Below are 17,605 nucleotides of genomic sequence, written 5' to 3'. Positions count from 1 at the left end.
CACTAAACAAATCATTGTCTTCAAATCATCTTTCTTCTGATGATAGTACTTGTTAAAATCCCTTCCATTCTGTCTACTCTAGTTTCTCTTTCTTTACCTCTTCAGCTCCATTGTGGACAACAAGAGCACAGGCAACATTCTCGATGACATTGGCAGCATGTTTGATGATCTTGCGGATCAGTTGGAGGCCATGTTAGATTAAAAGCCCAAAGGTATACCAGATTCCACAGGGAGTGTGACACACTTAAGCTTCTTGAAGTTTCTCAGTGAGGACCACCAGGATGCCATCTGACCACGATTGGAAAATCAATAGGGCAAACAAATCTTTTCCATTCTGACAAGTTTAAAAATCAAACTAAAACTGAGAATCTCTATGAAAAAGTCTAATTGTTGACTGATGTCTTTCTCAAATCCCTTTCATTCTCCACCAGCCTTTCCTGTAGTGGCCAGAGTAGGTACTGCAAGTATGTATCCTGACCTGCTGTCATGCTGCTTCCAGAGATAAGCACAAAATTAAGAGAGACTATGTGACAAGCTTTATATACAGTATATATATATATATATATATATATATATATATATATATATATATATATATATATATATATATATATATATATATACAATTTGAGCAGAGAAATGCTAATATGTATGAGTGTGTGTATTTGTGTGTACTACATGTTGGGTGAGAGTTGAATATCGATAAATTTTTCTCTTGATGGCAGTGGTAAGAGCACTAAAGGTAAGTAATTTCTCTTTTATGATGTTAGGAAGCTGTGTTGTTCTTTTCCACATCTCTGCTGAGAGCTTGTCCACATTGTAAAGGGAAACTTTAAATTTCACCTTGTGGTCTTCATCTGGAAAATTTACTAAACACTTGGTTTGGACTAAGTACATGAAGAGCACAACCCCATTTCTGATCCTGAAGATATTTAGACATTTCTGGACTATTTTGTCCAAGATTTCTTTGTTCCCTTGAAGTATAATGAAGAAAAGCTTTGGACTTGTAAAGGTATATTGTAATCTTTATGTATGTTATTATTGTTGTTGCTATTGTTGTTGTTGTTGTCAGTGTGTGTGAATGTTTGACTGTGTAGTGTAGTTCTTTGCATTGACAAATCCCACCCTGCCCAAGGTATAATACATAGATATAGACAGAATTCAGAATAAGATGCTGAAAAGAGTAGTGTATATATGACATATAGTTTATAGTTATCATTGATAGTCTAGAGTATCGAATGCATCAATATGGAATGCTACAGACACCTGCTCATTCCTAATGTGCTCTTATTAGTGTTTATGTGTGTTTGTTTGTGTGTTTGGAGGGGAGGTTTGAGAGTGAGAGAATTAGGAAGTGTATGTAAAGAGATGTTTGGCTTGTGAAATGTGCCATGTTTTCGGGCATGATACCATGGTATTTTTGAAGAAGCTTGGATGATCATGTTAATTCTACTGTATGTGTATGGTAATCATACAGTACTGTTGTATTACCATCTGATACTATAGTACCACCACAGTATTTTATTTGTAAGGTTATGGTGTGTGTTAATCTCTTGGACAGTGCAATTATTGCTGTTTTGTCATGCAAACAAAACAAAAAAGTGGATAAAATTAGATAATATAAGACTATGTCATCACAAGATGTATAAGACTACAGAGCAATATTTTTTATCCATGCACCATGTTATTAATTTTAGCTTTATAAGTGATACTTTAAAACCAGACATCTGGGATACAACAGAATTGAACATTTTCGACAATCATGACAGTGTTGTCCTTGATTATGACCCTGCAAAGTCAATGGAAATAGATGTTGGAATAAGAAATCTTTTACAGTGTAAAACTGTGTAATAATCATTATGTTGTGTAAACATTCAAATGGCAAATGTGTTTGTCTGACCCTGGTGAAAAAGAAAAATCATCAAAGACCTCTTCCATGTAAAAAGCATTGTGAATATGTGGAATTAATATAAATAAATTGTTATGAATATAATCACAGTTTTTTTTTTAATATTAAGGAATGTTATTACACTTTTGATGTAGTTTATAATATGCAGTTTTTAGCAGTTGTTCTTATACAGTAGTTATTGCCTCTGTTGAATTAACACTGGTCCTTTATCATACGAATAAAAAAAAAATATGATAAAAAATGGGAGAATCACAATCAATAGAAATGGCATCAGGTAAGTTTGGACAAGCAAGAATATGTCAAACCCCATGAAATATTAGAACAACTCTCCATTGTTGCTGTATTTTATTTGTGTTTTCATCATCTTGAAATAATCCCATTCAACAGGACACTTGATGTAAGTGAGTATAGCACAAAAAAAGGTCAACTTTGACATATTATACAGTACCATCAAATTCCGGACTACCAGTAAAATTAATAAAAAAATTATTCAGACACTTTGACCTGAGCATGTTTTGCTTAAGTGTTTTTTATCTTTAATTGCTAATGCAACCTTTTTACACCACAGACTGAACAAAATTAAACAGTGCTTGGTAATTGGTCAACAAAGCATTGATAGTTGATATTTCACATTTGATTATTTGGTTTCTGTACCTGGACACCTACAAACTTGAAAAAAATAAATAAAAATAAACATTGTATAAATAGTATAAATAAATTAATAGAATGAACATAAAAATTAAACAATTTCAAACAGGGCTCACTGGTACAATCCTTACTAGGGCCCTGGGTATGCCAATATTATAAATTATTATTTATTGAACAAAAATGGCCATTAGAAAATGTATTCCATATACCTGTAATTTGTGTTGAAAACAAATCCTTAAAATATTAGCTTTATTTTTCATGCAAACAAGTAATAAGGCTGCAATATGATTATTATTAACTGCAATAAAACTATTTATAAATTGTTGAAATTAAATTCTTTACATTTTAAAAATTAAGTGCTGCTTTTTTCTGTACTGAAATTTCTAAGACTTTTGTGACATTAAAAAAAATAACTTTTTGTTTTATACAGTATATAAATGTATTTTTCTTGTTTAGATTTTATTTTATTTATTTATGTGAATTAACCATATCATACACTCTTAAAAATTAAGATGCTTTAAAAGATTCTTCAAGCGATCCCATAGAAAAAAAATGTTTGGTTCCACAAAGAACCAGTCAGTCAGATGTTCTTTAAAGAATCATCTCTTTCTTATGGTTTTGTCATCTGAAGAACCTTATTTTGCCACAAAGAACCTGTAAAACAGAAAGGTTCTTCAGATGTTAAAGGTTCTTTATGGAACCATTTAGACAAAAAGGTTATTCTGTGGCATTGTTTAAGGGTTAGTTCACCCAAAAATTAAAATTGTGTCATTAATGACCAGTGTTGGGTATAGTTACTTTGGAAAGTAGTTAGTTAGGTTACAACGTTACCATCAATTAAAAGTAATCAGTTATGATACAGCGTTACCTATTCATAAAAGTAACGCGTTAGAGTACTCATGCGTTACCAAAAATTAAAAGCCGTTTGCAGTGGCTCACACATGACAGACACAGCCCCCGGCCCCTTTAAATGCACCTAGAAGTCGTGACTCCCGACAATGAATAACGTCAGTCATCCGACTAAATTAACACTGCAGGATAACAATAACAGGAAAGACAGTCAGCAATCGGCTATTCCACATGGCGTTTTATTTATTTATTATCACAGAACATATTATTAATCAAAATTCGCACCTAACGTTACCCAGCCCGGGTAGCCTATGCTACTGTATATTATGAGCACCACAAGATAACTCCTGATTTTTCTTTAACTTTAAATAATGCAGTTATCAAAGTACAATTATGCTTACTTGTAAACACAACCTTAAACAGGCTTGCAGATTTAAATCCATTTAGAAATGATGAACAATCAGCCAGCCAATGATCTAACAGAAATTAACAGCTGCCTGTCAAACAAAAATGATAACAAACCGAATTAAATCCTTCACTGCCACACAGGCAAATGACAAATCGCTTAATAGCCGAACTAATTATTATTAAAGTGTCACTCACAGTCACAAGCCTAAATTCGCTTTAACACAGTTCTCTCTTACATTTACTCCTCAAAGTAGTGATTAAAACGTAGCGTTAAATTTGAGGTAGAATTTTTGGCGGTCGACAGAAGCTTTTCACCAAAGCAAAGTGTGCATTTTACCGTTATGTTCTTTTCTTTTTCGTTGACAAATTGAAAATAATGTGCGTACTTCCATAAACCAAACGCTGTCCTCTCTGCTATCTTGCCGGGAGTTCGAAAAAAAAAAAAGCCCCACACACACACAGGGTCAGGCGCAGGGCACAGACGCATCACAGCCATTGACTTTACGATCACAGAGCTTCGGCTCCGCTGATACATCCGCAGGTGGCACAGTAGACCTAGGACTACTGTCTGACAAAAAGCAGGCTGCAGTCGGGATTTTCCTTTCCTTAAAATAACGGATTACTTTTTTTAAAAAAAATAACGAAGTTACTGATTACTTACGCACGAAACTAACGCGTTAAGTTACAAATTTCAGGAAAAAAGTAATTAGAGTACTCTAACGCGTTACTTTGTAACGCGTTACCCACAACACTGTTAATGACTCACCCTCATGTCGTTCCAAACCCACAGGACGTCCGTTCATCTTCGGAACACAGTTTAAGATATTTTAGATTTAGTCCGAGAGCTTTCTGTCCCTCCATTGAAAATGTATGTACGCTATACTGTCAATGGGACAGAAAGCTCTTCAGAGAGTGATACTATGTTAATGAGATTCATGCAGAGAATGGAGGCCATGCACAAAGAAACTTTTATGCCGAATTCAAGGAGTTGAAAAGACAGTACTTGAAAACTCAAACTAGATAATAGATACTATTAAATAGATAATCAGCTCCCCCGTATTCCACAGTGAACAGGTGAAACTTTTGAATGAGACAACTGAAGATCTGGAAAAGAAAATCGTAAAAAAGATAATGTCGAACTTTGTGACAGGTGTAATGATCTGGATACTTACAACAGAAGATGGAATCTTTGCGTCGCTGGTATTCTGGAGAAAGCAGCAGAGAACATAAAGCAGATGATCATCGACCTCTTTAGCCAGGTTTCCCCGAGCATCCCTGTGGAGTTGATAACGCTCATACAGTAGGCTGGGACCTCATTGTAATGCGGAAAGATCTTCTTCTTCTGCTTCTGGCTTTTTATAGTGGTTGGCAAATAAACAAAAGGTTCACTGATGGAACAGGAGGAAAGAAAGAAAAAAAGGACCACTAATAATTAGGGGTGACCCGAATAGTCGACGATTCAATGCTTCGATTCGAGGAGCCCGATTCCACTATGTCTAACAGTCGAACATTCACGGGCTGTTATGATTATGCCATTCTGACTATATGAGGGAGCTCAAATGTCTGATTTCACATAGAACTTGCGGGTTTCTCCCAATAAGTTAATATGCAGCCTATTATGATAAAGCCGTGAATAAGAATCTGAAAATAAGAAGCTTCAAATTAATATTTTAAAGTGCGTGAATAAACCCAACCACCTCTATAGAGTTATGTTTCACTTTCCATGATCCGTGAATGACAGAGGAGCATCTTGATGGCAGGGATTTAAAACTTTATCAAGACTCAAACTGACACAGGCAGAGACTGGATTTTTTCGATCAGGTAGCGTACAAGTGATTTGAAAACATTTAATCAGGTGTATTTACCTGATATAAAATATGTTTGGTTCAGTAAAGCGCTTCATTGTAGTAGGCTACTATGCTGATATCTCTTCAGCGCACAGTGTGCAGGTCAAACTACAATGCAGAATATTAATAACTATGATTGGACTGTCACATCCATACCATTACAATGAAAAGACCATTATAATAAAATGCTGTGAATTTTTTTTTTTTTTTTGAGTTTAGCTTCTGTGTTTGTGAGGAACAAGTTCGCATTCAGAGCCGCGCAGACACGTTCAAGTGCATTCGGGCTCTTTTTGCAGATAGCCTATAAACTCAATATTAATGTTATGTTGTGTTGTCTAAATAACGAAGCGTATTCTACATTAAATTGTGAGTTTAATCCCATTTATTAAAAACTTGCTATATCAAATGCTCACTCCTACTGGTCATCTTCAGCGCACGCAGCTCAAAACAGAAATGCAGAACATTAATAACTACTGTCATATAGGCTAATTTTATAATGAGAGCACTATTGTAAAAATTGTTAATTGTTATGGTTTCGCTGACGTTTAGTGTTAACTATATTTTAATCAAAACATGAAAACATTATTTACCCCGTTTGTATCTGCGAGGCATTACCCAGCAAACATTCGGACGTCTTTTGACCGTTGAAAATACGTCCTTTAGAGACGTCCCGTCATGGTTGAAAAATAGTTCCAAAATGAAAGTTGAACCGAAGTCTTTAACGTCTTCTAGACGTGAACTTCACGTCTTTTCTGCACGTCCCTGGACGTCTAAATGTGTTGTCTTCTGGATTTTTAAATGCGTTGCTGCATAGTTTAAGTGTGTATATATAAGCCTGCATATAAAATAATCACACCCACTGTGTAACATCGTGCAAGGCAATCAATTATGTCTTGAGGTTTAACACATCTTGACAAAAGTTCAAGATCGGTCCAGTCAGACATGAACGTCCATAAAACATCTTAATCACGTGTACATCACTAACAATAACACATTATTTGTGGACATATGCAAAAAAAGAAGCATGTTCTGATTTAGCATATTTTATTGTTTTTGAATAGTTTAGTATCTGTTAACCAAACTAAAATACTAATTACAAAATACTGAATTATTATATAAAGGGGAAATTCTTTCATTTACTCACCCTCATGTTTCAAACCTGTACACCTTTCTGTGCTCTGACGATATTGTTTTCATGTTTGCTTTACTGGGACAATGACAAATAAGAATCTTCAAGATGATAATCTATTTAAAAATTAGTTTTTCAATGTTATCTTTGTATCCATTTTGGATTTATGATATAAGTTTACAGGCCTACCATTTTTTTCATCAGAAATATAATTTAATTAGGGGCATCACTGAATAAAAAGGGCTGCAATACTCAATCTTAAAGTCCATTATTATTGTTAAAAATTTCTATTTGCAGTGTTTGTTTATTAATGTTTTCAATATATAATAATATAAATCAATATTAATTGCATTTATTTTAAAATACTTTAATCATATAATATTAAAAATATAATTAATATTTGAACATGTGGCATAAACACCTTGCAGGAGCCATTGTTGTCATGTGACAAGAAAATCATAAAACATAAGACCCTCATCTTAAAATATGTTTGAAATCATTGCTATTTATAAAATCAAAGTGGTGTAAATGATTTTAAACTGTATAGAACCAACATGAATTAAAATATTACATTCTGAGGATGTTTTCTACTAGAATGTTAAAAGATGGTTTCTTTTTATCAATTCTTTTAATCTTGTCATTGACTTACAGTTGTCTTATAAACACAAAGATATTTGGAAGAATGCTTGTAACTAAGCAGATCTCACAATCCATTAACTGCCACTGTAGGAAAAATTATTATGATCGTAACATGAGGGTGAGAAAATTATGACTATTTTCATTTTTGGATGAACTATCCCTTAAACACATTACAGTAGTTTTGGCTAATTTCTTGTAACCTCCACCCCCATCTTTTCCTGGAGCGAGCTTCAGGTGTTCTGTAATTGCTGCATTGACATGCACTTATTTTCAAAATATCTTTATGGTCTACAGCTAAAAAAAAAAAAAAAAAAAAAAAAAAAAAAACATTGGACCAAGATAAATGAATCATGAATGAAACATTAGGAAAAAAATATTATAAACGTGCAATATCCTTATATTTATTTGTTAACCCTCCATCCTAGAACATTCCTGCATCTCACTCAAATCCTATTCCATTATTATCATTTATAGCACAATTGTTTATACACTTATTTATTTGCCAAATTGTAAATCTCTTTTTTTTTGTCGTCTGTTGTTGTCTCTGTGTACTGGAAGCCTATGTCACTAAAACAAATTCCTTGTATGCGTAAGCATACTTGGCAATAAAGCTCTTTCTGATTCTGATTCTGAAAAAAGGTAATCAACAAGCATTAGATTTTATTTTTATTGTACAAAAGGTGTTATGCTTTAATGTGATGCCCTTGAGAAACACTCACAGTGAAACTGTGAGAAAGTGAACAGGACATTTTTGATAAGACAGGAGAGCTGTGATGTCCCCTGAATAATTAATTAAAGCGTACCAATAAAAATTACATCAATATAAGTAACTTTTAGCCTTCTAACGTTAGCTAATTTTAGCCATACTCAGTGAATTTCAGTTGACAACGTGGGCATAATTTCTCTCGGTTCCTTCGTGTCAAACAAGTAAAACTCAAGCACGTTAATCAAATAATACAAAATGTACTTACCCCACAGTAGATTTTATGTAATTTATATCGAGAAATCTCCCTCCAAGAGTCCTCTTCGAGTCCTCTCCTCCTCGTGGTTGCCTGCTTGATGTACCGGAACTTCCAGAAGGGAACCTCTAGAGTAGATATCTTTTTGATAACAAACAAAATGTGTTTTCTGTGTGGATCAGGCGGACTTAATGGAAATGCTAATTCATTATTTGCCAGCAGGAGATGTTTTAAAGTATAGACATAAAGCGCTAGAAATAGAGGTTTCCCCAGTAACAGCTGTAAACAAAGCAGAGCTGGTACGCTCACACGCTGCTTTATCAGGCATATAACATGCAAGTCTTCTTTCAGAAATACAGTGATATAAAAACACCCGTGCCTCGTTTTGATATTTAAACATAAATGTAAGGAATTATTACACTGTAATGAATTGCTGTAAAAATTACAGCATTATTTTACAGCCGCGGACTGTTTTTTAATAATACAGCATATTGCTGTAAACTGCAATGCATTCTGGGGTCACGTGTAGGTCTGACTCAAATTTACAGAATTTTGCTGTAAATTTCAAATCTTCGGAGCCGCATCGTCAACGGTCGAGGAGATTAACGTTAAAGACAAGAGGAGTGATTCACAACTGTGGTAAGTGACTTCAGTTTTTTATATTTCTTGTTTGGTAGTTTATAGTATATGAATGCATCTACATTCGCGGATTATATTGGTAACCCCAGATTCAAGCATCATCCGTCCGCGGGGCGCGAGGCAGAATTGCGCGGGGTTTCAGTAGCGCGGTCGCGGTAGGATTTCACACATCCCCCGGCGCTATAGCAGCCATGGACAGAAAATCTCTGGAATCCTTCGTTATGAATGACATGTTTCAGTGCTAATAGTTTATATTCACTGTAACTTAGTGTTTATCAGCACACTTCGTCGTGATTATTTTATGATGTAAAACAACTTTGCACATGCAGTCATCTGTTAACACGGGCGCCGAAATAAAACGCGTTTCTAAAGCCTCGCGGTCAGTCAGGGTCGCTCACGGAGGATGTGTGTGTCATATAAATTCTCAGTGGTGCTTTTCTAAGAGGTTAACGTAACCAGTGAGATGTAGATTTTTTTTGAGCATTTGCTAACTTCAGGTAACGTTAATGTGAAAACTTTAACAAATCTGTTTGATATAAAGTCTGCTTTGTATAGTTAGCCTAATTTATTACCTTAGGGCGACCAAATACGTTTTCCTTGAAATTATTAAATATGCTATTTATATATATGTGTCTATATTTATGTCGGCCGGCAAATCTTGTGTGTATTTTGGCACAGGGTGCACAAAGGCACCTTATCAGTGCGGTGACACTTGAACAAATGAACTGATCATGCGCGACACTGACCAATAAACAAACGAGTTGTTTTATTGCTATGTCTATGACTTGAATCTTATCATCAGTTGTAGTGATGGGAAGTTCAGATCATTTTACCGAATCGGACTTTTGAGTCTCGTTCAGCAAAATGAACGAATCTTTTTTCGAGTCATTTCAAATGAACGAACAACCAGAAGGTTCAGGAAGAAAAAAACAAAGTGCTTGCAGTCTGTTTCACATTAGGAGGCATTTTGCTGCATAACCGATCCACCACAAACCATATGCAACTATGGAAGCTCAACTTCCATTAAATGGACTGAAAACGCTCAAGTAACGTTATAGGTCTCAAAACGCTTGCTCTGCGCCAGTGGATACACACCATAGACAGTAAAAGAAATATGTGCATGTCACAGACTGTCTGGGCATGCACTTCCGCGTTTCAGAGATCCGCCTTTTACTTTCCGTCAACATTACATTAATTAACGTTTAGAAAATTTATTTTTGACATTTGTGAATCAGTTCAGAATCGTCTGCTTATGCATTGCGATACATTTAAGAATCACATTTTTATCCCACCCCTACTAAATATAGTATGTAATGTAAATGTAAAAATCTGAAATACAAAAAAAAAAAAAAAAAAAATGGTATAGGTATTAATTACTATTGTGATATTGATTGTTTTAGGAGACACTTCGAAAGTGGGCACTGGATGCTGAGTATTGAAGGCGAGGTGGTGTGTGAGGGCACTCAGCCCAGTTTCCTGTCCGGCCTTGCCACTCTGTTTGCTGCTTATTACTAGTTTAATCTTGAGTATCAGGAGGAAGCAGTGTGTACCTTGGAGTTCATTCAAAGGTAATGGTTGAATTCTAACAACTTCAGAACCAGCATTTTATAGATAAGTTATATCAGAACATTCCTTTTAATAATGTTATGTTATCAGCAGTGTTGGGTATAGTTACTTTGGAAAGTAGTTAGTTAAGTTACAACGTTACCATCAATTAAAAGTAATCAGTTATGATACAGCGTTACCTATTCATAAAAGTAACGCGTTAGAGTACTCATGCGTTACCAAAAATTAAAAGCCGTTTGCAGCGGCTCACACACGACAGACACAGCCCCCGGCCCCTTTAAATGCACCTAGAAGTCGTGACTCCCGACAATGAATAACGTCAGTCATCCGACTAAATTAACACTGCAGGATAACAATAACAGGAAAGACAGTCAGCAATCGTCTATTCCACATGGCGTTTTATTTATTTACTATCACAGAACATATTATTAATCAAAATTCGCACTTACCCAGCCCGGGTAGCCTAGGCTACTGTATATTATGAGCACCACAAGATAACTCCTGATTTTTCTTTAACTTTAAATAATGCAGTTATCAAAGTACAAGTATGCTTACTTGTAAACACAACCTTAAACAGGCTTGCAGATTTAAATCCATTTAGAAATGATGAACAACCAGCCAGCCAATGATCTAACAGAAATTAACAGCTGCCTGTCAAACAAAAATGATAACAAACCGAACTAAATCCTTCACTGCCACACAGGCAAATGACAAATCGCTTAATAGCCGAACTAATTATTATTAAAGTGTCACTCACAGTCACAAGCCTAAATTCGCTGTAACACAGTCCTCTTACATTTACTCTTCAAAGTAGTGATTAAAACGTAGCAGAAGCAGATTTTCGAAACGTTTGTCCGACAGTCAATTTCTTTTTCGTTGACAAATTGAAAATAATGTGCGTACTTCCATAAATCAAACGCGGTCCTCTCTGCCATCTAGACGGGAGTTCGAAAAAAAAAAAAAAAAATCCCACACACACACACAGGGTCAGGCGCAGGGCACAGACGCATCACAGCCATTGACTTTACGATCACAGAGCTTCGGCTCCGCTGATACATCCGCAGGTGGCACAGTAGACCTAGGCATACTGTCTGACAAAAAGCAGGCTGCAGTCGGGATTTTCCTTTCCTTAAAATAACGGATTACTTTAAAAAAAAAATAACGAAGTTACTGATTACTTACGCACGAAACTAACGCGTTAAGTTACACATTCCAGGAAAAAAGTAATTAGAGTACTCTAACGCGTTACTTTGTAACGCGTTACCCACAACACTGGTTATCAGTGTTATTTCTGTTGATGCCTTTAAAACAATGTGTCTTAACTCGAGAAGAGAATATATTTGTCTCCCTATTTAACACCAGCAAGCTATTGAGTTAAATATGTTTTTTTTTTATTATTAGTGGACATCTCCAACTTTCTTGGAGGTCCTAAAACCGCTCTTAATTACATATTGTCTGTTTCATGACCCTTTAGGTGCTTTGTGGGCATAAATCCAGAGAGAGGACCCAAAGCCAAGGGAAAAGTGCCATCGAAATAAAAACAGGACAAGTGATACAGAAGAAAATGTGTGGCAGTCAACCCACATGTTGCCACTCTTCTGTGCAAATTCCAATGGAATTTCTGAAATGTAAGGATACACACACACCAAGATTGCGTCTTCCTTTTATTGTTCTCTATCTGCCTTTGACTGTACCTCTCATCCCTCTGTCTCTCTCTGACTGTACCTCTCATCCCTGTATCTGTCTCTGACTGTATCTGTCCTCCCCCTATTTGTTTCTGAAAGTATTATTATGTTTTGTAATATATCTAATGTATTGTCCTCTTTACTCTTTTCAATATTTCTAGTCACACTTTGAATCCTGGGATGGAACTTCATCTGGAGCATAATTGTTATTTGGTTGATTTTTATCTGTTTGATGGAAAGTTTGTATGACTTCTGCAAGTGCGCGGCTCCTTCCGGTCAGTCATGCATCACTTTTTTTTGTATGACTTGTTTGGCAATATTGGTCTATTCCTTAATGATGATAGCTATCTGAAAATGTCTTTGTGGTTTTTAAAGGATTAGTTCACCCAAAAATGAAAATTAAGTCAATAATTACTTATGTCGTTTCACACCCGTAAGATCTTCGTTCATCCTCACAACACATAATAAGATGTGGCTCAGTGAAGCGTGCATTTCTAGCAAGATCATTTCTTTTTTTCAATGCCCAGAAAGCCTCTAAAACATTTAAAACAATTCATGTGACTACAGTTGTTCAACCTAAATATTATAAAGCGACGAGAATACTTTTTTTGCCAACCCCCCCCCCCCCCCCATCTCCCAAAACAACGATTTTATTCAACTATATCTAGTGATGGGCGATCTCAAAACACTGCTTCATGAAGCTTAGAAGCTTTACGAATCTTTTGTTTCAAATCATTTGCTCAGAACGTGTATCAAACTGCAAAAGTCACACGAACCATTGAAATTTCAAAACACTTATGACGTAACGAAGCCTCATTTACTGAAATCATGTGACTTTGGCAGTTTGATATGCTCTGATTTGAACTGAAAGATTAATAAAGCTTTGAAGCTTCATGAAGCAGTGTCATCCATCACGAGATACTGTTGAATAGTCATTATTTAGTTTTTTGGCACACAAAAAGTATTTTCATTGCTTCATTACACTAAGGTTGAACCACTGTAGTCACATAAACTGTTTTAAATATGTTTTTAGTACCTTTCTGGGCATTGGAAAGGGAAATGATCTTGCTAGCAATGTAGGCATCACTGGGCCATCAGGTTTTATAAAAAATATCTTAATGTGTGTTGTGAAGATGAACAAAGGTTTTAAGGGTGTGGAATGACATGAGGGTGAGAAATGACAGAATTTTCACTTTTGGGTGAACTGTTTTAATATGACCATGTTGGTCATGTTTCGGTTATAACGCAGTTTGAATATTTCTTTGTGTCAAGGTCCATGATGGCCATTATGTTCCAAGTAATAAAAAAGAAATCATGCCAAAATTTCATATCCATTTAAAAAAAAAATGAAATAATTTTAAAATAAATAAAAATGAGTTCAAAATAATATACTTTTTATGTCATTTTTTTAATGTAAATTTGAAAGTGATATATAACATTTTGACCTGTTTTTTTTTAGATTTTAAAAATGTTATTTTTTTATATTTTTTTGGTGAATTAAGTTATGCATTATATAACACTTTATGCAGTTAAAGTTAAGTCAGCAATAGGGAAAATATATTGTATGCTATCATTTTACATACTTTAAATATAGCAAATACACATATGCTTTTTTTCAAAGAATTGCTTTGCACAGTAAACTACTTGAAAGTGTGCATTTGCTATTTAAATAATTGTTAAATGCCATATACAATGTATTAAAAATGCAGTATATAATATATTTTTTTGTAAAAATGCAGTATACAAAATATAAAAAAATTCCTGTAAATTTTACAGTAAAATACTGGCAGCAGGGTTGCCAGCCAGTTACTGTAAATTTTACAGTAGTCTTACTGTAATTTAATTTACAGAATTTTACTGTAATTGAGAATACAGGAAAAATCTGTAAATTAAATTACAGTACGACTACTGTAAAATTTACAGTACCTGGCTGGCAACCCTGCTGCCAGTATTTTACTGTAAAATTTACAGTAATTTTTTAACAGTGTATTATTAAACGTGCAGTACCGTACGTTACTCATGTTTATTTAACGAAACCTTTTTGAAAATCGATCAGTTTTAAAATTGTGGCGAGTCTCCAAAAATAAATAAATGTATGGGAAACACTTCCCGCAGCACAACCACCTGAGCCCAACTTCAGTCTACTCATCACCTTGGCTTTAACTGCGTTGTAGATGGCACGCAGCCAGACCGATATACACAACACAGACCGGAAGTTAACTTAGGTCCAGGCGCGTGCGCCCGATGAAACCGTCTATAATGATCCACTGGTGATTTGGCAGTTATTTTAAGAACCTTTGCTGTGGTACAAGGTTCATATTAGAACCTGGCATATTTAAGGTTCTTTCATGAACATTTTCTAAGATGTAATGTAAAGACTAGATAGAGTACAGTTAGAATAAGATTTGCTTAACTGTTACATTAGTAAATTATTAATTTACACACTCATTTAGCATTTAATCTTAATCAGTTACTAATTGTGATGTCAGATGCAGTTGTGGCAACATTATTGTTTGTCACAATGTGTTTTGTCTGTACTCATGACCACCTCACATATCTCTAAATTGAACAATAATATTGCACCATGTTGTTGTAAATTTTTATAACACAAATTAAAAATCACAAAAAAAAAAAAAAAAACTATGTTCTGTTTTATGTTCATAAATGGACCAGAAGCTATTCTGTGCTAAATGGAGAGAGTGAAGTGAAATTCTTACCCCTAAAATAAACTTTGTTCAATATTCATATTTACAGCTATACATCCTTTAAAATTTACCTGCTGTTGGTGAGTCAAGTCTATTCAAGTCTGTTCATACCAAGTCAAGTTTTTATCTATTGTTTGTATTATGTTGGATTTTGGATTGCACCTTGTAAATGAACTGCACTTGGGTTAATCTATGTTTGCCTTCAGTGGACTACTCATTACAGTAATGCAATATATTAATACATGCTCTACAGTTTCTGCTAATCCGCATTAATTCTGAGACTCATGTTTGTTCAATAAAGAGCTGTATGCCCAAGGCAAAGTCTGGTCATTTTTGTGTCCTCTGTTCTACTGACACAACTTCCTCTTTCATCACCAATTTTATTCTGAATCTGATAAAAAGGTCTTCCTCTTTCCTCCCCATTTCACTGATCTTGCCATTTGCCTTCTATAGCCGTTCTAATTATAGCCACAACTTCTTTACAAAGTGGAATATTTAGTTTCATAATTTCAGTGCCTCCTTTGATAGATTATCCACTTGCTCATTTCCATCTACTCCCACATGTGCTGAACCCAAAGGAAAAATATCTTGCTTCCCAATGTATTTACCCTGTACAGCCTTAAAATATTTGTATTTAGAGTATATTGTCTTGAGTTTCTTTTACTAATTAGATTTGATAATGCTTAGAAAGAATCTGAGCATATCACCACACTTATTGGTTGTGAATCTTCCATACACCTGCTAGCTAACAATATTGCTGCTGTCTCTGTTGTGTAAACTCCTACTTGATCAGATAACCTTTTACCAGTTTTAACTTGATAATACTCCTGCTGAAGCTTGACCTGTTTTCAGATCTTTATATCTGTAAAGTATGGACTAGTGGTTCGTTTTAGGATGGGAGCACTACAGAAAGATTCCGGCCAGAGAATCCTTTTATCAGCTTTATTTTCAAGATCAGGATGCCAATATACAAGTTCTTATAAGTGTGTATGTGGTCTAAACAGAGAGAAAGAAAAAGAAATAATGCAATGGTAAGAATAACTGATTAATAAACAAATAAAGGAATACTATACTATGCTCATTGTCATCATTCACAACAGTACAGTACATGAATAATAATTTACGTTAATACAGTGCAACAAAATATGTTACTATTATGCCTTTTAATGTCTATACTGCTGCACCTTTAATTGGCTATGCAGCCTGACACTGTATCACTATAACACTCGATGCAGGTAGCACCAAATAAACAGTAAATGCACTGCACTGAAATACAGAAGCATATCTCTAAATAACTAACACAAATAAAGTCTAAATCGACATATAGAGGGCTAATTATTGCACACAGGAAACATGTCGCATATTGTATCACGCTCTGGCATCATGACTACACTAATTAGCCACGCAGTTCAACAACTAAAACTAGTTCGTATGAACATACATGAATCTCAAAACATTCATCACAATGCAGTACAAACATGCAACAGTAGTAAAAACTTACTTGCTTTTCATAAAACGCACACAAAAGTAAAGAAAAGGGTCTCAGAGTCTTCTCTCGTCATCCCTGAGCGCGAACAACTGAGCAGCGCGCTACATTCTCTGTCCAGGCGCAGTTCACGTGATGGAACGTTCACGCGCTTAGAAAACTTCAGTGCTAAACATATAGACTTTCAGACAAGGCCGCCCCCAACTGTCCACATGGCAGTTGAAAGAGTATGAGAAAGTCTATTTGGTGGTCTCTTCCTCGTCCTTGTCCTCCAGAGCTGGGAGCAGGATGAGCCGGGCGACTGGACGAATGTAGGTGCGGTCCTTCACTTGAACACTGATAGTCCGTACACGTCCATCTGCTCCTGGATGAGTCTTGGTAATCCGTCCTACAGGCCATGACGCTCGGGGAGTTGGGAATCCACGATTAAAACAACATCGCCTATGGAGAGTGCCTTACCGTCCTTCCTCCACTTACTGCGCTCTTGTAGCCCTGGTAGGTAGTGACTGATGAAGGATGACCAGAAGCGATCGGCGATGGCTTGGCTATGCCTCCAACATCTTCTCCCGAGGTCATTGGGATCGTAAACTGCTTGAGGAAGTGACGAGTCATGACGGCCCATGAGGAGGAGGTTAGGCGTGACCGGGTCTGGATCAGAGGCATCTGATGACAAGTAGCTTAAGGGTTTCGCATTCATTATGCCCTCGACCTCCACTAGGATTGTCATCAGGACTGGTTCATGAACAGTCTGGTCTTTAAGGACAACGCGAAGTGCAGTCTTGATGGATTTCACTTCCCTCTCCCATGTGCCTCCGAAGTGTGGTGCACTTGGAGGATTGAATCGGAAGGATATCTGCTGTTCAGCAAGTTGCTCTCTCCACTGAGGTGCCATGGCAGCAACGGATTCACGTAGCTCTCTCTCTCCACCGACAAAGTTGGTACCATTGTCCATGAGGAGTTCAAACGGTCTGCCACGTCGAGAGATGAATCTTCTCAGTGACAGCAGGAAAGCATCGGTATCAAGGCTTTCTAATAGATCCAGATGCACCGAGCGAGTTGTTATGCATTTGTAGACAATGCCCCACCTTTTTTCAGTGCGGCGACCGATCCTCACTTGGAAAGGTCCAAAGCAATCA

General features: G+C 35.9%; 1 protein-coding gene and 1 long non-coding RNA gene across 3 annotated transcripts in view; both read left to right on the top strand.

Annotated features, from left to right (window-relative positions):
* The window catches only part of si:dkeyp-9d4.3 (caskin-1), a 39,150-nt gene extending 38,567 nt beyond the window's left edge, over positions 1-583 (top strand). For both annotated transcript variants that reach the window (XM_052545416.1, XM_052545415.1), the window contains exon 21: positions 106-583. In XM_052545416.1, the coding sequence (XP_052401376.1) occupies positions 106-202 (97 nt within the window). In that variant the 3' untranslated portion in view covers positions 203-583. The remainder of the gene's footprint in view (positions 1-105) is intronic.
* A 9,843-nt stretch (positions 584-10,426) lies between these two features.
* Positions 10,427-13,657, top strand: LOC127948450 (uncharacterized). Its single transcript, XR_008152076.1, has 3 exons — positions 10,427-10,595; positions 12,068-12,221; positions 12,440-13,657. It is a non-coding gene; the product is annotated as an uncharacterized LOC127948450 (long non-coding RNA).
* Positions 13,658-17,605: the final 3,948 nt, after the last annotated feature.

Source organism: Carassius gibelio, chromosome B1, assembly GCF_023724105.1.
Source record: "Carassius gibelio isolate Cgi1373 ecotype wild population from Czech Republic chromosome B1, carGib1.2-hapl.c, whole genome shotgun sequence".
NCBI lineage: Eukaryota > Metazoa > Chordata > Actinopteri > Cypriniformes > Cyprinidae > Carassius > Carassius gibelio.
The sequence above is the reverse complement of the archived record's forward strand: the minus strand, read 5'-3'. Positions and strand labels throughout refer to the sequence as shown.